This window comes from Rhagoletis zephyria, unplaced genomic scaffold (assembly GCF_001687245.7).
Source record: "Rhagoletis zephyria isolate East Lansing unplaced genomic scaffold, Rhagoletis_zephyria_1.1 Rzeph_scaffold_00563, whole genome shotgun sequence".
Taxonomy (NCBI): Eukaryota; Metazoa; Arthropoda; class Insecta; order Diptera; family Tephritidae; genus Rhagoletis; species Rhagoletis zephyria.
Genome location: NW_016157647.1, coordinates 60341 through 88337, shown reverse-complemented (window position 1 = coordinate 88337; position 27997 = coordinate 60341). Strand labels below are relative to the sequence as shown.

At 39.3% G+C, this 27997-nt stretch overlaps 6 protein-coding genes across 6 annotated transcripts; 2 read left to right on the top strand and 4 right to left on the bottom strand.

The window, feature by feature from the left end:
- Positions 1-36: 36 nt before the first annotated feature.
- On the top strand, positions 37-1638 carry LOC108360389 (probable cytochrome P450 6a23). Its single transcript, XM_017612649.1, has 2 exons — positions 37-1126; positions 1196-1638. Exons 1-2 carry the CDS (start codon positions 37-39, stop codon positions 1636-1638), a joined length of 1533 nt encoding a protein of 510 aa, XP_017468138.1.
- A 1383-nt stretch (positions 1639-3021) lies between these two features.
- Positions 3022-4689, top strand: LOC108360387 (cytochrome P450 6a22-like). Its single transcript, XM_017612647.1, has 2 exons — positions 3022-4195; positions 4265-4689. The coding sequence occupies exons 1-2, from the start codon at positions 3109-3111 to the stop codon at positions 4687-4689; spliced, it is 1512 nt and encodes a 503-aa protein (XP_017468136.1). The 5' UTR covers positions 3022-3108.
- A 779-nt stretch (positions 4690-5468) lies between these two features.
- LOC108360381 (cytochrome P450 6a9-like) lies at positions 5469-7272 on the bottom strand. Its single transcript, XM_017612641.1, has 2 exons — positions 6007-7272; positions 5469-5920 (listed from the first exon to the last, which is right to left on the bottom strand). The coding sequence occupies exons 1-2, from the start codon at positions 7100-7102 to the stop codon at positions 5499-5501; spliced, it is 1518 nt and encodes a 505-aa protein (XP_017468130.1). The 5' UTR covers positions 7103-7272; the 3' UTR covers positions 5469-5498.
- Positions 7273-12128: 4856 nt separating this feature from the next.
- On the bottom strand, positions 12129-13994 carry LOC108360380 (probable cytochrome P450 6a21). The gene is made up of 2 exons (XM_017612639.1): positions 12772-13994; positions 12129-12688 (listed from the first exon to the last, which is right to left on the bottom strand). The coding sequence occupies exons 1-2, from the start codon at positions 13856-13858 to the stop codon at positions 12270-12272; spliced, it is 1506 nt and encodes a 501-aa protein (XP_017468128.1). The 5' UTR covers positions 13859-13994; the 3' UTR covers positions 12129-12269.
- A 556-nt stretch (positions 13995-14550) lies between these two features.
- Positions 14551-16434, bottom strand: LOC108360379 (probable cytochrome P450 6a21). The gene is made up of 2 exons (XM_017612638.1): positions 15152-16434; positions 14551-15087 (listed from the first exon to the last, which is right to left on the bottom strand). The coding sequence occupies exons 1-2, from the start codon at positions 16248-16250 to the stop codon at positions 14669-14671; spliced, it is 1518 nt and encodes a 505-aa protein (XP_017468127.1). The 5' UTR covers positions 16251-16434; the 3' UTR covers positions 14551-14668.
- Positions 16435-21974: 5540 nt separating this feature from the next.
- On the bottom strand, positions 21975-27630 carry LOC108360386 (uncharacterized). Its single transcript, XM_017612646.1, has 4 exons — positions 26489-27630; positions 26000-26415; positions 22623-23772; positions 21975-22549 (listed from the first exon to the last, which is right to left on the bottom strand). Exons 1-4 carry the CDS (start codon positions 27582-27584, stop codon positions 22125-22127), a joined length of 3087 nt encoding a protein of 1028 aa, XP_017468135.1. The 5' UTR covers positions 27585-27630; the 3' UTR covers positions 21975-22124.
- Positions 27631-27997: the final 367 nt, after the last annotated feature.

The window sequence follows — 27997 nt, the reverse complement described above, 5'->3', positions numbered from 1 at the left end:
TACCTGTTTCCACTGGCACAATTGCAAGAACCATCGATGGACGTGCAAGTCTTTATCGGCCTGCTTATTGGCCTGGCGACGATGATTGTTATTTGGTTCCTGCGTCAGCAAAGCTACTGGCGCCGTCGCGGCATACCGCACAGCAAGCCGATGATGCTGGCATCGTTGACGACAAAACATTTCACGCAGATATTGCGCGAGACGTACCAGCAATTTAAGGGCACCGGACCTTTTTTTGGATTCTTCCTACTCGCCACCAATACGGCGCTCGTAACCGACTTGGAATTGGTGAAGAAAGTGCTTGTTAAGGACTTTAACCACTTTTCTGATCGCGGGCTTTACAACAATGCTCACGATGATCCCCTCTCAGCGAATATGTTTTTCGCAGAAACTGAGCAATGGAAGCGTTTGCGCACAAAAGTGACACCGACCTTCACATCGGGTAAAATGAAGAATATGTTTCATATGGTGACTGCGGTGGGGGAGCGGCTTATGTCTACAGTGAGTGCATGGATTGGGGACGGTGATCCGCAAGGGCTGGGAAAACTGATGGATGTAACGGATTTGAGTGGACGCTACACCACCGATGCAATCGGCACTTGTGCCTTTGGACTAGAGTGCAACAGTTTGAGTGCCGAAACTCCAGAATTCGTGTTGGTCACGAACAGTTTCACCCATCACCGTCGTCACAACAAAGTGGTTGAAGGTCTAATTTTCAGTTTTCCGAAAGTCGCACGCTTTCTGCGTATGCGCATTATGCCACAGCACGTGCATGACTTCTACATAAAACTGGTGCAGGACACGCTTGAGTACCGCAAACGTACGGCCTTGCGACGAAACGACTTTCTGGACTTACTTATCGATATGATGGAGCGCGAGGATGCAGACGGCAATCGCATTGAGGGTCTGAGTGTGAACGAAATCGCGGCGCAGACTTTCGTCGTATTTCTAGCCGGTTTTGAGACCTCGGCAATTACAATGAGCTTTGCGCTATACCTGCTGGCACAGCACGTGGACGTGCAAGAGCATTTGAGACAGGAGATCAATGAGGTGCTCGCGTCAAACGACGATCGAATCACTTACGACGTCATTAACCAAATGGGCTATCTACAGCAAGTAATATTTGGTAAGCATTTCGGAGAGTTTTGCCTATTATGTTCTGTTTCACTTTCTATCATACCCTATTTGCCTTTAGAAACGCTTCGTATGTACCCCATCGTGCCAAATCTTATGCGAAAGGCACAGTCGCACTACGACACCGGCGACCCAAAATACTACATTGAGAAGGGCACAATGATCATTATACCCACAATTGCCATACACTACGACCCCGAATATTACCCAGATCCTGAACGTTTCGACCCAGCTCGCTTTACAGCCGAAGAAATACAACGAAGACCTACATGCAGTTGGCTGCCCTTCGGCGAAGGTCCACGCAATTGTATTGGCATGCGATTCGGCAGAATGCAAACCAGCATTGGACTTATTTATCTTATACGCAATTTTAGATTTAGCACTGCCGCCGAGACGGAAATACCATGCCCGATGGAGAAGTCATCTTTTGTCGTTTCACCACAGAATGGTATAAAATTGAGAGTGGACAGGGTAGAGGACGCCAAGCCGATCGAGCGGCTGTGAGGGTCGAATAACACTGAGTTGATAGTAAATATATTTTTATTTTTAGGTTTTCTTTTTTATTAAATAAATTTAAGATTTTAGTTTCTAACTCCAACCATTTTAATTAGCGCAAAGGTAATAATCATGAGGTTTGATTATATATGACATACGAACATATATGCATTCTATTTCCAGGGATGTGAACCGGATTAACCACCTTTTTTCTACTTAAATGTTTGATACGAGCCGAAAAGCGATCCAATTTCATAAACGTGTAATATTCGCTTCGAACAATTTTTAATAGACCGATTGCAGTTATTATTTTGTATTAGAAAGGTGTAGTCTCAAAGTTAGTCCGATATGAATTTGGGCCAGTTCTGATAATTTCGTCATTTTACAAAATTATGGAACTGTTTGATTTCTGACCATTTCGATGAAGCCGAAATTGTCTGTTAGTACATATATTTAATCTTCCAATCCAATCCAATTTAGATATTCTGACAAAATTATTATTATTTTATATTTTATTTTTTTCCTAACAACTATCCTCTTGCCACTATTCCTTCAACTCACTATAAGTTAGAAGCTTTCGCTTTCATTACGTAGCCAAATGTTATTATCTAATAAGCTCATAGATATGTAGATTTTATATTTTATCAAGCCACCCGACCAGTATGACCAGGTTAGCCTTTTTGAGGCTAGATTTAGCATATAATATAATAATTGTATGCCATAGCCTCAGAAATTAAAGTGGAACATCGTGGCTCTTTTCTGCGCTTTTCTTACATAAAATATTCATTATAAAATTCGGACCGAAACTATAAAATTAAGTACCTAAGCTTACTAAAAAGCTTTAGTATTTCTAAAGCAACTATTCACAGTGGAAATATTATAATAACAGTGCAAAGGTCCATTTCTTTGAGAACAGACGTTCTTAGCTTTTTAAAAAATGATACTAAGAAATTCGCTTTCAACCATATTTTTACAATTCGATTTGTTGGCGTACTAATTGTGTACTCTGATTTCGAAAATATTCAAATATTTGAATTTTTCTTATACTAAACTAAACTTTTTGCTGTGTTTTGATGAGAATGATTTAAAAAGGTTGTTTACAAAAAATCGGTTTTGCGGAACTTATTGAGTTTTTATATAATGAATATACTGACTTCTTTTTAACTTCAAATTTTCATAGCGCGTAACTTTTTCTAACCATTTTTAAAAACGAATTTAGCTTCGCTCTTGCGATCATCTGGTCACACTGCTCCCGACCACTCTCTGCCCACTCTCTGCCAACTCTTATCAACACTCCATCACAAACAATAGCAATACCCCACATCGCCGCTGAGCTATCGAAACTGGTGAGCTCTTACCTACTCCCAAATTCAGTTACTTACCGGCCTTCGTACAAGCCGGTTAAACGGTCTGTCTATTGCTCAAATCTAAAAATCATATTCTGGCACGCACACACACACACACACACACACAGCCGCTATGTTGGCTTACTATTTGATAATAGCGCTCTATGCGATCTTAACGCTATTCATGATGGTTGTTGGTATGCTACGTTCGCGTATGCTCTATTGGCGCCGGCGCGGTATACCACACGATCAGCCGGCTTTTATAATTGGAAATCTGAAAGGTTTTACGATCACGCGCCAACTCGCCGAAATATTACTTGAAACATACAATAAGTATAAAGGCGGTGAGGGTCCCTTTTGTGGCTTTTATTTGCTCGTCAAACCCATCGCACTTGTGACGGATTTGGACTTGGCACGTAATGTGCTCATACGAGATTTTCATAAGTTCGACGATCGCGGTTTATTCCACAACAAACGAGATGACGCAATTTCGGAGAATCTTTGGAACTTGGAACCAGCAGAGTGGCGCGCATTACGCAAAAAACTTTCACCCATCTTTGCAAGCGGCAAGATGCAGCTCATCTTCCCAATCGTAGCGAATGTAGGCGAGCAGCTAACGCGAACTTTTTCCGACCTGCAAAACGTTGACGCCGAACAAGATATGTACGAGTTGTTTCAGCGTTATACAACGGACGCCATTGCCAGCTGCATATTTGGAGTGGAGTGTAATAGTCTCAGTAGTCCGGATACGGAGTTCCGTGCGTTTAGGTCACACGTGTCTTCGAAATCTCGCCACAATAACTTTGTGCATGCGCTGATGCAGTGTTTTCCCAGACAAGCACAACGATGGCGAATGAGACAGACGACGGACGAAGTGCACAACTTTTACTCCCACTGGGTAGGCAAGACGATTCTGCAACGCGAGGAGCAGAACATTAAGCGCAATGACCTCATGCAGGCGCTTATAGAGTTGAAGAATGCGAAACAAGAGGAAAATCGGCTTAGCATCACGGAAATTGTTGCGAATTCCGCATTATTCTTCAGCGCCAGTTATGAGACCACTTCTGTGACAATGACCTTCGCGCTTTACGAGTTGGCCGCCAATCAGCATGTGCAAACCAAGTTGAGAAAGGAAATTGAGGAGGTGTTAACGATACATGGCAATGAGGTGAGCTATGAATCACTGGCCGAAATGAAGTACCTGGATATGGTAATCGCAGGTAGGGAATAAGCGAAACCGTGAAATTTGGACTCAATCGAGTTAACTATTTCTTTTATTATTTTTACAGAAACTCTGCGGAAATATCCAATCTATCCGTATCTCGAACGCGTTGCAAACGAGGATTATGAAACCGGAAAACCAGGATTTATAATATACAGCGGCACTAAAGTTCTCATACCGGTCGATGCTATACAACATGATCCGGCTATATACCCGCAACCGGCGAAATTCATGCCGGAGCGTTTCGATACGGAAAACCTACGTCAACAGCATCCGGTTGCTTGGCTGCCCTTCGGCGAGGGACCACGTAACTGTATTGGCATGCGTCTTGGTCAGTTGCTCATCCGTATTGGGCTCGTGGCACTGCTCAAAACGCACAAATTTTCGACATGCTCTCGTACTGCCTCAACGTTGGTCTACGAAGGAGCAAGTCTGCTACTGAAGCCCAAGGGCGATGTGTACTTACGCGCAGAGAAGCAAAGAATATTGTAGTTAAATTATTTCAGATAACGATAAAAAAAAGTTCAACTTAGGTTTTAAAAATAGTTTTAATTCAACAAAAGTTACCAGTTTGTTATTGTATATATATGTATGTATGTATATTTCCTTCTCTTAAAAAAAAGAAAGAAATCATTTTGAAAGTATTAAACCATGAAACAGTAAATTTTATACACAAGCGAATCAATGTACTCGCGAAACTAGGTACCAAATATAGTAAAACTGCGTTTTTAGTTTTTATATATGACGTCAGGATTTTTTTTTAAAGACATGGATATCAAATAAAAGAGAAAATTCTGCACAGTTTTCGTTTGAGAATATTCTTTTCGAACTTTATCCTTGAATATCCTAAAAATTTCAAGTATTTATTTATGAAAAATTTAAATATCGTACGCCGCCACATCCTCGAATTTCGTCCTTCTAACTTTAAATGGTTTAAGATAAAAACATTTACAAAAAGGCAATTTTCAAAAACTATCGTTCTTGGGAAACAAAAAATAAAATTTTTGTTATTTCTTCATAATTTTTTTAAACAATCAATCATGTTCTTAAAATTTCAAAGTCCTTAAACAACTCTGACGGCAGCGATAAAAAAATAAATTTCACTGTATTTGGCCCCTGGTTGATTTTTTCATGTATTTGAATTTATTTGGTTTTTTCGCACGGTGTAACACAAGCCGTGGAAATTACTGAAGGCTAATGTCGTTTGTATACTTATATTTACTCACCACCTAAATATACATATTTGCTTTGTAAAATAAAAAGACATCTTCAACCTCTGCCAAAGCATAATTTTGCCAATTTTATTTCACTTCCTCCACTCTCAGGTAGATACCGTTAAGCGTACTGATTAAAAACGATTTCACGTTCATCTTCAAAGGTATCTCAGTTTTGTCGCACACACTAAAGCGATATTTGCACAGCAAATGCGCTAAGCCGACGCGAATCTGCATGCCACCAAAACGCTTACCAATACAATTACGAGGTCCATCGCCGAACGGCAGCCACTCAACGCTTTCACGCTGATCCCGCTGCTCCTGCGTGAAACGTTCTGGATCCCATTGCTCAGGATTTGGATAGATATTCGGATCGTAGTGTATACCCACAGTTGGTATAATCACTGACATACCCTTTTTGATGACAAAGTTTGGATGGCCCGGCACTGCGTAGTCGGACAAAGCTTTACGGTTAAGAATTGGCACAACGCTGTATTTGCGGAGCGTTTCTAAAAGCAGCAGTTCGAAAAAAAAGTATAGAAAATAACGATGTTAAACGAAGTAAATTTGTTAGTGAATAGCTCTTCCAACTCACCCAACACCACCTGATCCATATACTTCATATCCTGCAGGCATTCGAAAGTGAATTCGTTATTGTGCTTAGCTATTGTCCCCAAAACCTCGCGTCTCAAACGCTCTTGCAGCGATGGCTTTTGTGCCAACTCGTACAAGGCGAACGCCATTGTAGTCGAAGACGTCTCAAAACCAGCTATGAAGAATACAAATGTCTGTGCTGCCATCTCCTCGATCGTTAGACACTTTTCTTCGCCGTTATCGCCACGCAGCTTTTTGTCGTTTCGCAAATCGATGAGAAGGCTCATGAAATCGTTGCATTTGATGTTGTTTTTCTCACGGTACTCGACAGTTTCTCGCACAATTCGCATAAAGAATTCAATTACATCGTCGTTTATCGCGCGCATGCGCAGCCAACGCGCCAAATCGGGAAAACTGTGCATTAAACCACCAACAACTTGTCCATGACGCGATTCGCTGAATGAACGTCGTCCCATGATGCGAAACTCCGCTTCGGAATCACGCAACGAATTGCAAACGATGCCGAAGGCCACTTTGCCGATGATATCCGTGGTGTAGCGTGCCAGAATCTCCTTCAGCTCGACAACATTGTCTTCCAGCAGCTGCTCACCCATCACTTCCACCAAATTCTGCGTCACCTCAATCATCATAGGCAACATCAGCTTCATCTTGCCCGAGGTAAACGTGGACGAGAGCTTTGTACGCAGACTGCGCCACTTGTGGCCATCCAGCAGGAATAGATGCCCCGACAGCGGATCGTCGCGTTCATTATTGAACATACCGCGATCGGCGAAATTTGCAAAGTCCCTAATGAGCACATTTTTTATCAGCTCAATATCCAGCAACACCACTGCCGGGCATTGAAAGAAATAGAAGCCGCAAAATGGTCCTGTGCCTTTATACTTCAAATAGACGTTGCGGCTAATGTCGGCAAAGCTGAGGGTGCGCTGAGCGCCCACCAAATTGCCGAGCAGCCAGCTTGGCTTGTCGTGTGCTATGCCCAGCCTGCGCCAATAATTGAAGCGACGATGGAAGAAAATATACAGCGTTGCGAGCAAGATGACAATGAGCGTCAGCAGCAGCGCGGTCATTGACATTGTGAATTGCGAAGTGGGTGCGTTTACTGGCTGGGTGTGTCTTGCGGCTAATTTTATTTTGGGTGTCACTCTTCCGTCGGTTGGTTTTGCTTTTGTTTTCCCACTCAATGCGGCATTTCATTGCTTCTTCGATTGTCACCGCCGCTTAACAACTGAGCGCTGCACATTCTGGCAGCCCAATTTATAAACTTTTGCAACCGTTTTCTGAGTTGTAATCATTGCATAATTTTGAAATTAAAAGAAAATATAAAATGCTAAAAATAAAAACAACAGTACGTCTTAATGGCGGAAAGAAAGTTGAAGAGTTGTAGGCAAGGAAGAATTGGTGTAATATTAATTCATCCAAATTGAAATGCACTGGGCAGAAAACGAAGCGTTAACTTAAATATTGGTACAACAAAGCTCTGCTGCGTTATTGAAATTATTTTTAAGGCATATCTTCTAACCGCTGTAAACTTAAAATACATAAGCAATATTATCGTAGTCATGTTAGTCGGTAAGATCGCTGATATTTTATATGCAAATAGGAAAACAAATACAATTGCGTTAACGATAACGATAAATGTATCGATAGTAGTAGCGATAGATGTGTTGGTAAGCACATATGCATGTACATATATCGAAATTAACTTACGAAATAGGAAAGCAAATACGAATACGGACTCGAATATGAGTATGAATGTGTTACCGATAAATGTAATAAATTCAATATAACCATATGTATCCGTAACGATAAAAACAAATATATGTATCGAAAACATTTCGACAAAGTATCTAAATATATCGACAAAAATATAAGAATTTATTTATCGAAAATTATATTGACCAGGAAATCGATACATGTATTTCAGTATATCGATGTTAGTAAGATAAAGTTATCGATAAATATAGTCCATGCAACACAACAAAATATAACCATTACGATAGAGGTAAATAAATCTATTGGTGAAATCTCGATAAATAGACATAAATATTAATCGATAAATTATGACACGAATACATACGTAGGTTAAAAGTTTCGATAGATATGACCATATATATGTCGGCCGATAAGTGTATTTAGAGTATATACATACACATGCGTATGTATGTAGGTCAATAAATATATCGACACAAATTTGAACAAATTGAATAATACTAAATTGACAACCAACGTCATATCGAAGCCTCCATTTTTCAAGTTTTCGTTTTTTTTCTCAAGTACTCATTTTGGCCGCAGTTTTCGGCTGTAAATGGGTATGTTTTTTCTTCATTCAATACATTTGTATAATGCATTCACTTTCCTGCTGGTTTATTTTGCTAAGTAAACGCTTGAGACACTCTTATCGTTGCTATTTATATACTGGACAATCTGAATACGCGCTCCGCTCGCGAAAATATACTACATACATACATACATATGTGCTTGCTAGGGATGTTGCGAGTGTGGAATTTTATATATCCGTGGATGCGAATGACTTAGGCAAGTGAATTAGGTAACTTAAATAAATGAAAAAATGGAAAAATTAGTAAATTAGAAATTTAAAATGTGGAGCATTATATTTTTAAAAAGTAACGTTGCTGCCTTTTCGGGTTCCAGCGCGTTTCTTAAAGGGTCGTAAATCAAACCTGCTCCACTAAACAACTGCTCGGTTGGCGAAAAAATTGTCCTCCACTGAACCCTCACCGAGGATGCCGACTGGCAATGGATACTCCAGTATGTTCTGTGCATTATCAGGACGGTATCTAGATAAGATCAGGGAGAATCGCAGGTAGGCTCGCTGCTTATCAATAGCAGTGTTCTTTGACTGTATTTCTGGGGTGCCGCACTGACACCGAGTCGCCTCAGTGAGTAACGGTCACCCTACCATGGCATGGGGCGCTTCCATGGCGGACGGTTTTTTGCCTCTTTTTACTCGCTAGGTCACTGCATCGGACCGTCTCCTTCTGGGTATAGCCCGCACTGTTTCCTGGTTTCTTGAATGTCGGACTTCCAATTATCGTCCAGAGTTTGACAATTATCTCATAAATTAAATAAATCTGTTTGTTTCCGAGCTGTAAATATACATATATACTTTTTATCCGCATTGAGTATAGAATGTTACAATGCGAATGCGAATATTCGCGATAACCCTGCTACATGCACATATGTACGTAGGTATACATAAGAAAGTGGCTTTAGATACCTTAAACCAAAAATTTATCATACTGCCGATATGAAATTGCAGTTGTACTTACATACATACACACATATTTACAAACATAAGCTGTTCCAGCAAAAAAAAGTATCAGTTGAAAAATATAACCCACTTGTAATTAGCATTTTTGCGGCATTTCGATAAAATTAACCTGGTTGAAAGGTAAAGGAGTCATGCAGCCCTAATCGGGAGTTTGTTTTCTTTAAACAAGTTTATATCCAAATATCCAGATACAAAATTTTACTTTGAATACACTTTTTTTCTGAACTTCACAAATACTTTTTTCTAATTCAGAATTATGTCTGACGAAATCCGGATATAGGACCACCTACAGCAGAATATTTAAAGAAATTAAAAAAATTAGCAAAATGTATTTATTGATATTTTATGTCCAAAATTAGTTAGTTACAAGTTAGTTTACATGTAATGCAGAGGTAACCAGGTCTGACTTTTTCCCGGCCATCGCCCCACAAGAGTAGTTAGCTTTTTTCGAACATAATATACAGTTAANGTTACAAGTTAGTTTACATGTAATGCAGAGGTAACCAGGTCTGACTTTTTTCCGGCCATCGCCCCACAAGAGTAGTTAGCTTTTTTCGAACATAATATACAGTTAATAGCACTGGTCGACGGCCANATAGTTAGCACTAGTGTTCACGGAAACATACTAAAATTTTGTATAAGCTAACGTCACTCCCTGCAGGATAGTAAATAATTAAACAAACAAACATTTTTATATATTGTTCTTCTTATAGTTAGTTACAAATAAAACTATATGTAGTCAGCTTACCTCAAAGAAAATATACAGATAATAGTGCCCTTTAGTTCCTTCCCAATCAACTTCAAGTTAACTTATTGTTAGATATATTTCCTGCAGGGGTGTAGCAAAAACACATACATATTTGGTAAATATGTTTGTGTTTATAATACACATATGTGCATATGTATACAAATATAAATAGAGATAAAACTGCGTTAAGCACCTGTAGATAAAAAGCAAATGCATGCAAAAGTGAGAACTCATTTGTATACTAGGGTGGTTCTATTTGTAGCGGCTTGCTTAGATGTCGATCGACTGGAAAGTTAATGAAATTAGTATCGCCTTCAAAGCGTAAAATTTTAACCCTCTCAGATGTTTTAATGTATCTTCAAACTGTAGTTTTGTTAAGTTTTCGATATACAGTAACTATGTCGTCCCGTTTCTGCGTTAACCCGTATATACATTTCTATTACAGTTACGAGGTTAACGTAGAAACGGGACGATATGTAGATAAGTATGTATATAAGACCGCCTCTTCGAACCCAGAGAGTTCGCTACTCTACGCATTAGAAACTGCTGAGAAAGTTACTTTTGGAAAAACTTGTTCAAGAAATCCTATTCAGCGTCCATATATTTATGCACAAAAGGTTTAGTAGGACTGGTCTGTTCGAGTGGTATCTAAAACCATTGGGAAGCGAGAAGCTAAATGATGAAACAAACCTAGAGTAAATAAATTTGTTATTCATACAAATTTTCGATTTATAAAGCTTTTAAAGTGTTCTTAATTTTTACAAATTTGGATGGGATGGGATAATCTTTTGAATATTTCAGAGATTTTTTTAAAAGCACTTAATAAAAGTGAAATTTTTTGTTAGCATTGCCTGTGTCTAAATATGTGCATACATATGTGTAGGTATAAATTAGTGTGTCTAGTTAAAAAAAGGCCTTTAGGGGCATCCGTTCCATAAAACATTCTTATGAGTCAGCGGTCTTACAAGCATGCAATCTAACTGGGGAATATGAATATCTTTGACTTCATAAAACAATAGTACTACACGCGCATATACTTATATGTATACATTTATCGCATTAAGAGCCACTTGTTGCTTCTTGAAAATATGCAGATAAGCTATGTCTGATCTTAATGATCGTCGAAAAAAAAATTTCAATTGTAATTATGTGATTTTCAAAAAAGTACAAATATTTTTATTTAACGCTCACACCTGTCCACATCATAGTCATAGCTGATAAGTGAGATAAATATTGGAAATTCCTCTAGCCTTTTTTTTTTTTGGAGGGCGTATGGAGAGCGAACTTCACCACCTGAGTCACCATTCAAAAGCAATGTGAAATGATCCCTCTGTACCTCATATTTTTTCTGGCCATCTGTCAGCTGACTTCTATTTTCATCACTGCAGGAAATAGCCCCGTTCTTGGAATCCTGTTGACTGCTGCCTAAGTATTCGCTAAGTATTTCGTAACTCATGCTGCACCCTAAAAAGATCTATTGTGCTAAGCTCTATGTAGAATCCCTCTAACCTTAGGCTACTTAAAAAATTAAGAGTCTTTTGGAGTTCCTCCTGGAAGGCGTCATGAATTTCTTTCATTGTCTCACACCCTTTGAATTTCGACAGTGTGTACCAATCTGAGATTCCTCCCAGCTCCTAAGTTGTACTGCAATGCGTTTTTGGGCTCCACGTTTTGGAAAGCAGCCAGCCTTTCGTTGCCCACAAACACTTAATGCCCACAGACGCACCGCAGCATTACTTTTTGTGGGCTCCTGGGTGGGAGTTTTACAACTGCCCGCAAGCCTTGATGCCGTTCAAAATGAGTCTAGGACATTTAGTGCCGCCTGGCTAAGCAATAAATATAAAGTTAAAGACAACGCCCAAAAATATGGGTAGACATCGTGAAGGACGTCGGTAAGACCTACAAACAATTAACACGCCGCACCAGCATACTTTTCGACCCTAGAAAAATTATTTTTTAAGAGCGTACATATTCAAATACCATTTCTATTATCATACATATATATCTGTGAAAGTAAAAAGTCCCGTAATTAATAAACCAAACTTAGTCTGCCTTTATTTAAGTGTTTAAATTTGTGTAAATATACAGTTTTATCCTAAATAAGTTTTCAATAACTGTTTTATGCCACAACGTATGTGTGTTTTGCAATACACATTGATAGCAATTTCAACAAAAAATATAACAAACTCGCCTAGCCATATCACAACTTATCCACTTGCAGGTAAATGCCATCTTGAGAGCTCACTAGGAAGCTGCTCTTATTGAGCACCATCGGTATTGGCGTCTTGTCACACACAATAAACTTGAAATTGCTCAGCAGACATGCTAAACCGACACGCGCCTGCATCTGGCCAAACCGCATCCCAATGCAATTGCGTGGCCCTTCACCGAAGGGTAAAAACTCAATGACATCGCGTTGCGCTACCTTTTCCGGCGAAAAATGTTCGGGATCGAATTTATCCGGGTTGGTATATAGATCGGGATCGCGATGCATAGCGCCAGCGGGTATCAACACGCGCATATTCCGCTTAATGACATACTTCGGAAAGCCAGGCACAGGATAGTCTTCCAGGCATTGGCGATTCAATATTGGCAGCACAGTGTATAAACGTAAAGTCTCTGCAATTTATAATACAATTAAAAGTAAAAATTATAATGGGGTTCTTGCCTTCAGCTAAACAGAATAAAAATCTAAGGCCTACCTGATATTATCTGGTTCAAATAGACCATTTCGCTCATACACTCGTAGGTCAGTTTGTCGCCGTGACGAGCCATCACCTCCAAAATTTCGTCTCGCGCCCTCTGTTGTACGTCTTCGTGCTGTGCCAGCTCGTACAGTGCGAAGCTCAGTGTCGTCGACGACGTCTCAAAACCGGCTATCAAGAACAAATACGCCTGCGCCGCCAGTTCCCCAACAGTAATACTCACCTCCTCACCATCTTCTGACTTCAGCAACTTTTTATTCTTCAGATCCAGCAACATATCGAAGAAATCATTGCGTCTAATGCCATTCTTCTCACGGTATTCGATATTTTCGCGCACGATACCCATGTAGAATTTGGAAATGTGGTCGGGTATAGTTTTTATGCCCAAAAATCTTGCCACGTTCGGGAAGGTGTTGATGAAAGCGCGCGTTCGCGGCCCTAGTCGCTGATCCGTCACTGCCTTGCGACCCATCACACGGAACTCCGAATTGGGATCCTTCAAACTATTACACTCCACGCCAAAAGCACAGGTTCCAATCACATCGGTGGTAAAGCGTGCCATCAAATCTTTCATTTCGATTACAGCGTCCTGCTTTTGCACATCAGCTAGTAAATTTGTAAGCTCTTCAGCGATTTTGACAATAGTCGGAAACATCATCTTCATTTTGCCGGAGGTGAATGCAGGCGACAGCTTATTTCGCATACTCCGCCATTTGTGGCCATCCAACATGAACAGCTGGCCCGAGAGGGGATCGTGCTTTGGGTTGTGGTAAAATCCGCGATCCGTGAATTTGTTAAAATCTTTAATCAGCACCAGTTTAGCTAAATCTGGTGTCAATACAAAAGCAGCTGGGCCTGCACCCCAATAGAAGCCACAAAAGGGGCCAGTGCCTTTGAACTTTCTATATGTATCCAGCCATATGTCAACAAAGGAGCGTTGCTTGCCCAAACCGCGCATGGAGGTGTCTAGTCCCTCGCCAGGAATACCATGTCGCTGCCAGTAGGTCCTTATTTGGCGAAAACGGTACCAGAAGTAGACCAGCAGGCACAGCACAATGCTTACCAGAACTTGTGTTAGCAACATTTCAGTAGCGTGAAGAAATTTGAAAATTCTTAGACTTTATTTTTAATTTGTTCACAAACAATAAAATTAAATGCAGCTGCAACAAGCAGCGAGTGAACTACTAAGTACGATAAGGCACAAGCAGCTATTTAAAACAGTCTGATGAAGCTTTTTAACGCTTGAGCAGATAGTAAGAGCGAGCGAACAGTTAATATTATCTAAAATACTACATAAAAGAGTGGGGATATTTCTGTTGTCGTTTTTTTTTTTAAATAAAAATAAGTGCATGTATTTCAATTTTTATAAGGATGGCAGTAAGTTCCTATAAGTATGCAAACCCTGTCGGCTATTAATATTGAGGTTTATTGGTTACCTTTTGCTTTTCTCGGTCTGGTTGACTTTTAGTAAAAACAAGTAATTTTTAAGCAAAAAACAAAGCCGACTTCAATTGTCGTATAAAAATTGACGAGTACCGTTAGTTTCTTCCAATGGTCGGACTATATACGGAAAAGGTATTCTCCAAAACCTCTGGTATAGCCAACTTATGTGGTCTGTGTACAATCCCCTGGCGTTGCAAGGTTAGTAGCGGTTCTTACTCGGCATTAGCCGGTTGGCAATCACGCCAGAAGGCTGAGTGTAGTCTACAATAAATTCTGTAGAAGCTGCAGTAATAAAAATGAACAGTAAAGAGTCCAGCTTTTATGAGGATAAGAAATGCCAAAGTAGGAGCATGACAAGAAACATATACTTTATTTAAAATCTAATTTTGGTTTCTAAAAAAAAATCATGAATCAAATAACGACGTATATTTTAAAGCTCATAAAATCCCGCTCAAATTTTCTCAACATATAAACAAATTCCATGCTCGGATTGTACTAAGAAGTTGACTTTGTCGTAGGTCATCGGAATCGGAGTTTTTCCGTCCACGGAAAATTTAAAGTTCTTCAACAACAAAGCTAACCCAATACGTGCTTGCATTTGTCCAAAACGCATGCCAATGCAATTGCGTGGCCCCTCGCCAAACGGCAACCACTCAACACCGTCGCGGTGAGCCACCTTTTCGGGAGAGAAGTTGTCCGGGTCGAAAGAATTCGGGTTGGGATACAGCTCTGGGTCACGATGATATGCAGCGGCCGGTATAACCACCTGCATGCCCTTTGCGATGACATATTTTGGGTTGCCAGGCACCGCATACTCCTCCATGCACTCACGGTTCAGCACAGGTAGCACAGTGTACAGGCGAAGCGTCTCTGCATGAGCAATTCAAGAAATTATGATTAAAAATATTTCGACTCCGGCTATTAGTCGACTTACCCGAAATCACCTGGTTTAAGTATGTCATTTCCCTCATGCAATCGTAGGTGAACTCACCATTGTGACGCTCCAAAGCCGCTGTAATCTCATCGCGCACGCGCTGTTGTATGTCCTCGTGTTGGGCCAACTCGTACAGCGCGAAGCTCATTGTTGTCGACGAGGTCTCAAAACCGGCCACCAAGAAAACGAATGCTTGCGCAGTTATCTCCTCAACGGTTATATTCGTCATCATCTGACCGTCTTCCGTTTTAAGCATCTTGTTGTTCTTCAAATCCAACAACATATCGAAGAAATCATTGCGCCTGATATTATTTTTCTCGCGGTATTCAATATTTTCGCGCACGAGGCCCATGTAGAAGTCGGTTATGTGGTCAGGGGTACTCTTGATATGCAATCTTTGGCACATTTTAGGGAAGCTTTGGATTAAAGCCAGACCAATGCGCCCGTAACGGAGATCAGTGAATACGCGTTTACCCATTACACGAAACTCATCACTGGGATTTTTTAAACTATTCACCTCAATGCCGAAGGCGCAAGTGCCTATGACGTCAGTAGTGAAACGCGCCAAGTAGTCTCGTATCTCCAGCACCGCATCCTTCTCTATGTCTGCGGCCACAACACGCACAAACTCTTCGCCCACTCGCAACACAGTTGGAAACATGTACTTCATTTTGCCAGACGTGAATGTGGGCGATAGCTTATTGCGCATAGTACGCCATCTATGGCCATCCAGTAAGAAAAGTTGGCCGGTAAGTGGATCATCCTCGGGATTTGTATAAAAACCGCGATCAACAAAATTGTTGAAGTCTTTAATTAGGATAGCTTTGGCCAACTTTGTATCGAGTATAAAGGCTGCGGGACGCTGAAACCAAAAGAAGCCGCAAAATGGGCCGGTGCCCTTAAATTTCTTATAGGTGGTCAACCAAACTTCCAGAAATGAGCGTTTCGTGTGAATGCCATCCAAATTACCCAACAAATAATGTGGCTTCTCGTAGGCAATGCCACGCACCTCCCAATACATGAAGCGTTGCCGCAACCAGTAGGCAATGTAGCTGAGCAGGGCGAGCAGGATGGCTAGCAGAATTTGAGTGACAGACATATTAATTACTTGTCTGTGTTGTGTTTGAATTATTTGTCGAAACGCAAAACTTTAAAACTGTGCGCAGACCGCGCAGCTCACTGAATCGTTAAATATCAGAGCGTTTCGCTAACTAAACTAAAGCAAAAACATTACAGCTGCCTAAGTCGAGATGTTGGCAAAAGCTTTTTATACCCGAGCGCGGTTATGCACAAGGGTATTAGAATTTGATATTGCAAGTGAGCGCGTACGGGTAGCTAATTTTTATCAATTACTAAGAGAGAACTCCACCTAATTTATGCTAACTATCTAATAAAGTAATGACTATGCATTCATACTTGATGAGTTACGATTTCAAATTGCAGTCACTAACGCATACCTATGTATGTAGATAATTATGCGGCAGCTCTGTTCAACGTATTTGATTCCCTCGTAGGAAAATTCTTCCTTTAATAAACTGAATATAAATTTATTAAAAAACAACAGCGTTTATAGGCAAGCATCAGTGCATACGAATGTAGTGACTAACAAGTAATTTTTAGCAAAAAAAAAAAACGACTTAAAAAAATATATATATTTCATGATCCAATGATCGGATCTAAACCAGATTAGTATGGGACCACCTCTGAGACACTACCTTTCCGACGCAAAAAAAAACTTATCGAAATCGTTTGACGTGGTTCAAAGTTATGCGGTAACATGCACCTGAAACAAGTTTGTCTTCTTAGAGCCTGGACTGGTTCAGGAATAATAGTCCGTTTTTGAGCTAATTTCATTTGGTCTTTTGGTACTGGGAAGATTTTCCAAGCTAAGGTACTTACTCTTCGGCAGTGCCTGGACTGGCTGGGTCCTACAAAAACCTACCTGGAGTTCACAATCATATATCGGGAAAGTTTTTTCTGACAAGAGTTTTCTTGATATCGCCATGTCATCCGATGCTAAACTTTTTGTACCAGAGGTTAGACTGGCTGGAGCATAGAAGAACTCATCAGACATTTTCATTTCAGCAACTGGAAACATTCTCTAGAAAAAAGTGATCTCTCTAAGTTCCTATACTGGCTGAAATATTCAACACCTTAACTTAGGCAACTGATCCTGTTGGTTGGCTAGATATTCCTGACAAGCTTTCCTTGTCACCTGCAGAAAATGCTCTGGCAAGCGACTGCGTGCAATAGTAAACTATCAGGGTGCTAAGTGTGTTTTACAAAAATTAAATATCTCTAGAATTACAAAAATTGGCGAAGTCTTACATTTTATATTAGGTACTGTATGGGAATTCTGATTGGTTATTCGGAAGTTGCCCAGAATCACTTGGCAGTGGCTGCTTTGAGTGAGCACCGCCGGAGAGTTAGGTCTGTTCCACAAGTGTCCTATTTATTTCCAGACTTTGTGTATAGGGCCTCAATAGTTTTCCCTTGCCGGCCGTTAGACGGAAGAAAGCAAATGGCGCATGCCCAAAATCGAGATTTATTTCCAGCCGCGTTAATGTGTATAAGTACAAGCTTTTATAGGACCTGTTCATTGCTGAAAATAATAAATGGAAACTCTAACAATAAGCTTTTTATATATTTTTTAATTAATTTTTTTCAATTGGGTCCCCTTTTTTGGCAGATTAAGCAAATTAGCTGGAAGGTTGGGTATAAAACACTATATCTACACATAAATGTATATGACGGTAAGAATCAGCTCTCCGTGTTATTATCAGAAATGTTATAAATGCATAGTTGATAAGAAAGTTTACAAAAAAAAAGCATGCAAATCTTTTGCTTCCCAATAAACATTACGGAGGGTGTTCGAAAATGATTTTCGATATGCAATATGAATATGGAACTGAAAAGAATTTATAACCAACATTAATTTTCCAACATTCTTAGTGTTATGAACAGGGAACGGATTTTTAGGACCTAAAAACCTATAAAAAAGGCAAAATAAAATACCGAAATAGACTGGAGAAGGCAAAATAAAATAGCGAAAAAGGCAGGAAAAGGCACTAGGTATTGCAAAAAAAAGCAAGCTAAGGCAATAAATAAAATTATAGTTAAAAAACTAAAAACATGCTTCTATTACAACAAGAACTAAAAAGTATATAATAATATTTAGATATAGTGATTCCTATGGGCAAAATTTTTTGTGGATTTATTTATTTTCATACAAGTAATATATGTTCTAAATATGAACCACATCAGACTATAAATGCGGGTTTTACAAATATCTCGACTCCTGCATCACCTAGCGGATTAAGTCATCTTTTATATTGCATTATTCTCGAGTTGAGCTAAGTTTGAAGTTTCAAGTCTGTAGCTTATCGGGAAGTTTGTTAAATATTAACTGCAAAGTTCCAGGTCATACAAAGATACATGCATACATACATACATACAAGTGAAGTTAAATAAAAGCTTGTAATAAAAAAGACAGAAAATACGAAGAACAATCAATAAATACATTTATTTTAGAAATGTTTATATTACAAGTAAAAAGAGAAAAACTATGAACTAGTTTCATTATATGAAAAATTTGTCCTTTGAATCTTTGACTATTTTATCCTTTCGAGTTTCTAACTCATTAAACTTTAATCTGAATAGTTGCAGTTACATTGAACCACAAGATGTATTTCGAAGTTTTCTGGCAGCATTTTCATTCGATTTTCGCGAAGAAAAGCCTTGAATGTATTAAATGTGCGCTCGACGTAAGTTGATACAAGTGGAGCCCAATTTAAATATGGAACGTTTAAAACGTTCATATTATCAGGAATAAGGGCGTTTTCCTGGCCCTTTACAATTTTATCCACACCCCTTATTATCTCCAAGCCTACGTGAGCTGAGAAAACGGCTTTGAATTTTTCCAACACCAATTTGGCAAGAGGTCTCTGCGCTTCTATAAGCCGCATGGGCATGTGTATATTTTTTAATCTTAAAAAAAAAAATTTTTAAATGCTATAATCTTTTTTTTTTAAGGCAGAAAAGGCAAAAAAAGGCAAATATCTTAAAAAAAGCAAAAAAAAGGCAAATATCTTAAAAAAGGCAAAAAAAGGCAACATCAAATGTGTATATATGGAATCAGGGAAAGCTAAATCGTGGACATTCTTAATCGAATATACTCTATCTCTTTAGCAGAAATAAATAATATAAAAAAAACTTTTTAATATACAACGCTTTTATAAATGGACTAAAAAGTAGAAAATAATACTTCTCAGTCCCATAGAATTTGTTTTGATAACTTTTGATTTTGAAATTTTAGCAAAAGTCATTATAAACAATCTATGAAATTGAAAATGAAAAACGTGGAGCGCATGCAATACAAAGCATTCGATTTAATTGACAATAGTCAAACTACATAACGTAGACCTAAAATTTCTACAGCGAAAGTAGAACTTTGAAATCGATTTTAAGCGGTCGTTATTCATATACCCACATACATACATACATATCTTACTTTTCATATCAATTCAAGTGTATTACATGCGCCCCACGTTTTTCATTTTCAATTTCATAGATTGTTTATAGAATCGGGTACAGCTGGTATCAATGTATTAACACACATTTTCTGTTTGCTGTGGATTCAAGGACAATTGCGTCATTGGTCCATAGATTTTACAAAACCATCTACGCGCAGGGCAACTGCTTTACTTTGACCCAAATTTAATTATATGGACGTAGGGATGCAAATTTTGGGGAGTAACATCGATACATCGATGTCTCGATGCATCGGACAAATGAACATCGATGCTAAAATACATCGCCAGAAAAACATCGATATATCGATGGTTTCCGATGTTTCGAAATTTGTTACGTTGTAGTCACATTGAAAGGAAAATCTAATACTTTTCAATTTATATTCTCTGTAATTCAATTAGAAAAATACTTACATATGGATGTATTTCCCTGTATTTATTTACCATTCCTTTGCCCTTCCTATAAATATAATAAAAATGCATGCCGTCGTAAGTTCGCTGAACCTAAAGTTCCAAGCCACAATTTCGTTGAAATTTTAACGGGAACCCGGTCCTTTTTTAATGATTATGTACGCATTTTTAATATCGAAAGATTAGAGTATACACGGAATTTCTGAATTTTCCCCAAAAGAATAAGTAATAAAATTCATGGCCAGTCAAAAAATTTTAGGAGGATAATGGGTAAGTTGAATTCAAGTCTGAATCACACTAAAGTCGATGTTAAAACATCGCTGAAACTGGCATCGATGTATCGTCAATTTAGCGATTTTAGGAAATTGTAAACATCGATGGCAAACATCGAATTTTGAACCGATATTATCGATGTTTCAAAAATATCGATGCATCGTTTGCATCCCTATATGGACGTGAATGACGTGCGATTCAGTTGGATGACGATTTGTGCCACCTAGCGGATGCCACGACGGACATGCAGCACAAATGAGACATACGATTTAAGCTCCCTGGAATTTCTCTTGTGGGATTTTCTGATGGCCAATCATAAACACACGGCCGCTGTGGTGTAGTGGTTAGCAGTGCGCGCTACCATTTCGCATTACCTGGCTTTGAGGCCAGTTTCCGACCAACATCAAATAAACAACAAAAATAAATTCTAATAGCGGTTGCCCCACTGTCTTGAAAAACAGCTTCTCATAAAAATGCAATCGCCGATCGGAGTCAGGGTAAAACTGTGACAAGGTCAAGGCCACAAAGCCACGCCACACATCGGAGGAGAAGCTCGGCCAAACACTAACATACTGTGTAAACGCCAGTCTATTATTATTATCATTATAACCACTTTATTTTTTTTTTAATTTAAGACATTGCAACCCACTTAAAACTTATCACCAAAGTACTCGTCGAAAAAAATTTCAGTGCAGTGATTTTTTTTTTTTTTAATTTTCCCGCAACATTTTCAAAGAGTGCAAATGAGTTTGTAAGTTCACGACCAACAACTGAGAGAACAGAGAATGAGCAAAACTGACTAGAGCTTAAATCATCAAAACAAACCACTTTTTTCATAGAACGAAAGCATCTGTAGACGCACACATACAGTCAGCGTCAAAAATATGCAATCCCTGCATTCCATTCCAAATTTTTCTTATTTTTTTTTTTTATTATTATTTATTGCACTGCAAAATCGCCATCTCAAACTCGGGAAAATTTCGATTTCAGAAAAAAAATCATCGAAATTTTCAATTTTTGAATTCAGAATTCTCGGAAACCGATGGTAATTTTAAGCGACTTGAAACTTGCACATTAATGTTTTAAATTTTAATGGACTACAAAATTACTTACTCAAAATTCTACTGCTTCCCGAATTCTGTAAGAAATTAAAAAAAAAAAAATATTCTTGAAGTCTTTTTTTTGTTCAGTGAACTATATTTTTATAAAAAAAAGATAAAAAACCTTGAGTATGGAAAATATAAATAAATAAAATAGTCGAAACCTCAGAGTATGCATATTTTTGACGCTGACTGTATGTACATGTGTACATATTTTCGTAAATACCTACAAATAATACAATATGGCGAGAGATTAAAAGCACAGCAGCCAGCACATATGGAGATGCAAGCAAAAACTTGTTTACAATCAAAACAAAATATTATTTACAATTCAAAGTAAACAAATTGCTGTTCACAAAAGTATTTGCGATGAAATATTTGTTTTTTTAAAGCCGCTGGACTAAAGCAAATTTGGAAACAAAGTCCAAAGAACGTAAATAGAATTTATGAGAAATTGTGAACACATTGAACGCTTTGGTTAGCCGATAAAATTGAGAAAGACATTTCGCAACTGAGCATAAAGGATAAGTATTCTCATTAAAAGAATTAACCATACATTTTAATTTATTTTACTTAAAAAATATACATATGTGTTTTAGATTATTTTAATTCAAATAAACATTAATCTCTTACACAATCTCAGACATTAGTCCGTCAAATTCACTCTACAACTTTTTCCACTCGCAAGTAAACGTCACTCTCTGCCATCGAAATGAATGTCTTCTTGTTGTACTGTATCGGAATTTGGGTTTTTTCACAAACATCGAATTTGAAATTCTTCAGCAAGTACGCCAAACCGATGCGCGCCTGCATCAGACCGAAACGCAAACCAATACAATTGCGTGGACCATCGCCGAACGGCAGCCACTCAATGGAGTCGCGTTGCGCCACTTTTTCCGCTGTGAAGTTGTCGGGATTGAACTCTTCCGGATTGGGGTAGTAGTCTTCGTCGAAGTGTATACCCACCGCCGGTATCACCACAAACATGCCCTTCTTGATCTGGTACTTCGGATAGCCAGCGACTTGATAGTCCTCCAAGCACTCGCGCGTAAGCATCGGCACTATTGTATGCTTCCGCAATGTTTCTGTCAAGACAAATCAAATGCTACAGTGGCACATCTCTCAATAGTAACTACATAGCATACGTTGCCCACCTACCTGATATTACTTGATTTAAGTAGCTCATTTCCTTCATGCACTCATAGGTGAACTCGCCGTTATGCTTCGTCAGCACCTCACATACTTCCTCACGTGCACGCTGTTGTATATGCTCATGCTGCGCCAACTCGTACAGGGCGAAGCCCATTGTGGTCGATGAGGTCTCAAACCCGGCCACCAAGAATACGAATGCCTGCGCGGCCAGCTCCTCCACCGTTATATTCGTCATCGCCTGACCATCCTCGGTCTTCATCATCTTATTATTCTTCAGCTCCAATAGCATGTCAAAGAAATCATTGCGTCTAATGCCATTCTTCTCCCGATATTCGATATTCTCGCGCACGATGCGCATATAAAATTCGGTGATGTGGTCGGGTGTTAATTTGATATGCAGACGTCGACACAATTTTGGAAAGAGTATAATAAATGCAATGCCTACCAGGCTATGACGCTGATCTATAAATACACGCCGACCCATCTCCCGGAATGGATCCTTAGGATTCTTTAGGCTGTTGCAGTCGATGCCAAAAGCGCACGAACCAATCACGTCGGTGGTGAAGCGCCCTAGAAAATCTCGCACCTCAAGTGTCGAACCATCACTCAATGCCGCAGCCACAACATTCACCAACTCAGCGCCCACACGCGTAACAGTTGGAAACATTTGCTTCATCTTACCCGATGTGAATGTGGGTGAGAGCTTGTTGCGCATCACACGCCATTTATGTCCGTCTAACGAAAAAAGGTGTCCAGTAAGTGGGTCATCATCTGGGTTCGTATAGAAGCCGCGATCAGTGAACTTGTTAAAATCTTTGATGAGTATAGCTTTGGCCAAGCTTGTGTCGAGCACAAAAGCCGTTGGGCGCTGTAGCCAATAGAAGCCGCAGAACGGGCCAGTGCCCTTGAATTTTCTGTAAGTGGATAGCGCAATTTCCGCAAACGAGCGCGTCTTTTGCACGCCAACCAAATTGCCTAACAAGTAGTGGGGCTGGTTGCAGGGTATGCCCAAATCCTGCCAATAGTTCAAACGTTTTCGTAGCCAGTAGGCGAAGTAACCCACGAGGCCTAAGAGAATGATGAGTAACATTTGTGTGAGCAACATGATGGCGAGAAAGCGGCAAGTCGATCGTTTTGTTTGAATGCAACTTTGGAACTAATATTATAAAAGTTCTATGAGTATATCAAACTGGATATATTCGAAAGCTTTGGCCGGAATGCAAGTATACTTCACACCGATGCACATAGCCAAATCAAAACAAAGCGGAGAAGCTTCATTAATTTGCGCATTGCACTGGCAATTATTGAGAGCTTCTACTTAAACTTTAAGACGATAGTGTTGGGGTAGAATTCGATATGACTCACAAATTACTACAGTTTTAGCAATTGATCAATTCTTTATATGTATGTACATATATAAATATAAGTATGCATAAACAGTCGAGTGCATTCGCTTGGGTATTAAAGCTTTTAATGCCAGTCAGCGGTTGCTTCCAAAGTGCTCGCTTCCGTCAGTTGGTAGGTGAAGTGTTTTTGCGATCAGAAAGGTAGAAAAACTAGCCACTGTCGTTTACTCACCGTTTGCATGTGCCGAACTTGGAATCTTCAAACTGCAGAGGCTTTTTAATTGACGCGAACAATTTCTCTTCGAACGGGATTAATGTTGAGCATATGAAAAGAAGTTGTAGGAACTTCTTTAATATTCAGATCATGTCCCACTACGCTCCTCGAGCTATTCGTATATTAAAGGTAGTGGTTGGTCTCCGCTACCGGCATTCACGAGACGGGAGTTGTCAAAACTGTTGATTAACTATCGAAGAATATTGTCTCAGTTTGACTGAATCTGGAAATTGAGATCCATAAGATGTCAGCAATCTGAGCTTCAAGGAAGAGCATGCAGAGGGAGCTGCTTGTTAAAATGTTGCTAAATGCTACTTGACGGGAAGTATTTAGGACTAGCTAATACAGCTGGGTACGGGCCTTTAAAATATATGAGCAAAAAAAGAAAAGGTAAAAACAAAAGGGATGTTAAAATTGAGACCTAATGGATTTGTGTTTTGACGGGCCATTCCGACCCTGGCAGGGCCGGTCTGGATGAAGGATAGGTTTTACAATTAAAGTGGTCGAGTTATTTATTGTCGATGGTGTAGTATCCTTGATCAGTATGCCTAAGTTCAGCTTTAACCTCCTTAGTTCAGGTGCTAGCGAGTCGGATTGAGTTCGTAGGGTAAACTTAATTATGTGCATTGAATTACTTGGACTATTCTGAGATATAACCATTCACTTTCGAATACAATTCATCGGTGTATGCGATCAAGTAAACCCTCTCTGATTTGACTATGCGTTCCGTAGAACTCCGTCTGTAAAAGCTTTTCAACTTAGCAACCTTGGACTTCAAAATCTTAAACTTTTAACTAAAAAACGCACTATTACTTTTTATTGCGATTACCAATTTACCAAGCTTGGTAATATAAGCCTAAATACGACTATATTCAAACAACTGCTTCCGTTAATTTTTAGGCGGTTTTTTAAAAAAAATTATATTTTTTCGGTCGTGACTATACTGGTTTCTGAGTTGGCTCTATGCAGCACAAGGACGTCCTGACCAAGGAATGTTGTTTCAGTGATCTAAATCACGATGAAAGAAAATTTGGGGCCAGATTTGTATGTTTTAAAAATAAAATATCATAAGCTTTTATTAAGTTTCACCTGTGTGTAATGCAATCTTGGAATCAACTTTTAACCAACTTTCTTATGAGCTAGAGACTTATAAATTTAAAATTAGCTCAAAACCCGATGACAGTGCAATATGAAAGGTGAATTAATCCACTAGGTGTCGAGATCTTTGAAACTTCCATGTTTATGCTCCGACATGGTTCGTATTTAAGAGTTACATTACTTAAAAGGAAAGAAATACCCCCACGAAACTTTAGAAAAGCTTGTCTTAAAAAATTGTTTAATTACTTGTTTTTTTTTATTTTATTTAATTTAACTTTTTTTATATTTTATTTAATGCAGCTTAAGGCCATCGAAGTAGCACACTGTGTTCAAAGCGCTCATATTGCGAGTAAGCAGCTTGCAAGTTTAACAAATTACAAGGTTGGGATATACAACTACACACACTTATTATATGTACTTGTTTTTGTCGGATCGAAACAATTAAATTAATTATACAAACATTTTCAGCATATAATATAATTTTAACACATACATATATTTCTATGTAAACCCTCACAAATTACTTAATTATAGGGTTTTGTGAATAATATTTATCAGTTGATTCTGAGTGGCAATTTAAAACAAACTTGGCTCCTTTTCATGTACATATTTGGCTTTTCGCAGTTTTTAATAACAATAAAAAAAAAAAAACTTTAATTGACTCAAACACGCTTCAGTTGCAAGTATATTCCATTTGTGCTGGATGTCAAAAACTGCTTTGGATTCATTTGCAAGGGGATTTCTGTTAACTCGCAAGTAGAAAACTCGAAATTACGCAGCAGGTAAATTAAGGCGACGCGCATCTGCATTTGTGCAAATCGCATACCAATACAATTGCGTGAACCATCGCCGAATGGCAGCCAATTGATGGCGTCCCGGGACTCCTTCACTTCTGGAGAAAAACGATCCGGGTTGAACTTCTCTGGCTCGGGATAAATTTCAGGATTGTGGTGTATACCCATGACTGGTATATATACGGTCATGCCCTTTTCGATCACGTAATTCGGCTGGTCAGGCACAACGTAATCCTTCAGAGCCACACGTTGGAGATGCGGTAAAATTGGATAGATGCGTAGCGTCTCTGCAATAAGCAATACATACATACACACCAATTGACTTACTGTTAAAGGTTCCAAAATTTTTATTAATCCTACCTGCAATGACTTGCTTCATGTACGGCATTGAATTGATGCATTCGTATGTTACCTCGTTGTCGTATTGCGCTAGCGTCTCCGTGATTTCTTCGCGCATGCGCCGCTGAATCGCCAAATTCTGCGCGAGCTCATACAACATGAATGACAGTGTCGACGACGATGTCTCAAAGCCACCTACAAAGAATACAAACGACTGTGCCGCCATTTCCTCGACGGTTAGACCCTTCTCATCCATTTTATCAGCGAATTTCAACTTTCCTTTATTCAATTCCATCAGTATGTTCAAAAAGTCCTTCCGATGCACATTGTTCTTCTCCCTGTATTCCACAGCCTCGCGTACAATATTTATAAAGAAATTGGTAATTTCATCTGGAAATATACGCACGTGCAGCTTACGAGCCAATTTCGGCGCCGCGTGAATTAAGCTATTAACGAAGTTCGAATGCCGACGATTAGTGAGAACGCTACGTCCCATTCTACGAAATATGGCATCCGGATCCTTCAGACTGTTGCATTCAATGCCAAAAGCGCACGATCCAATCACATCGGTGGTGAAACGCGCCATGATGTCTTTAATCTCGATAACGTTGCTCTTTGCGAGCTCACCGTCTAAGGTTTCCACGAATCGCTCAGCTACCGCAGTCACCGTGGGAAACATGTATTTCATTTGGCCGGAGGTAAAAGTGGGCGATAGTTTGTTGCGCATAACACGCCACTTTTGGCTATCAAGCGCAAACAAATGTCCAGAGAGTGGATCATCTTTTGGATTGCTGAAATTACCGCGATCAACGAAATTACTAAAGTCCTTAATCAGCACTTGTTTTGTCAAATCGGGGGACAAAACCATAACGGCTGGCCTTTGAAAGAAGTAAAAACCACAAAAAGGACCCGTACCCAGATGATGCTTATAGATTCTTGTGAAAGCTTCGGCAAAGCTGACTGTTTTCATCAAACCCTTAAGATTACCAAATAGCCAATCTGGCGGATCACAAGGGATGCCTTTCCTTTGCCAGTAAGTCAAATTGCGACGTGTAATATAAAAGACGCCAGCGACAAGCGCGAGAAAAATACTTAATAAAATTTCCGTCACTGCCATTGTGGCAAAAATTATTAGATGGTGTTTAGTTGCGCGCCTAACATGAACTAGCAGGTTAGACAAAACAACACTTGTAACGGGTGATTTTTTTGAGGTTAGGATTTTCATGCATTAGTATTTGACAGATCACGTGGGATTTCAGACATGGTGTCAAAGAGAAAGATGCTCAGTATGCTTTGACATTTCATCATGAATAGACTTACTAACGAGCAACGCTTGCAAATCATTGAATTTTATTACCAAAATCAGTGTTCGGTTCGAAATGTGTTTCGCAAACCCAATTGCTGCGAACGGCGACGAATCGACATTTCACGGTCTTCAGCAACACTCTCAGAAACAGACGCAATATTCTCTTCTGTACGCACTGTACGCATTCGTGTGGTTGGTTTAATGTCCAATAAAGTAAACTGAGT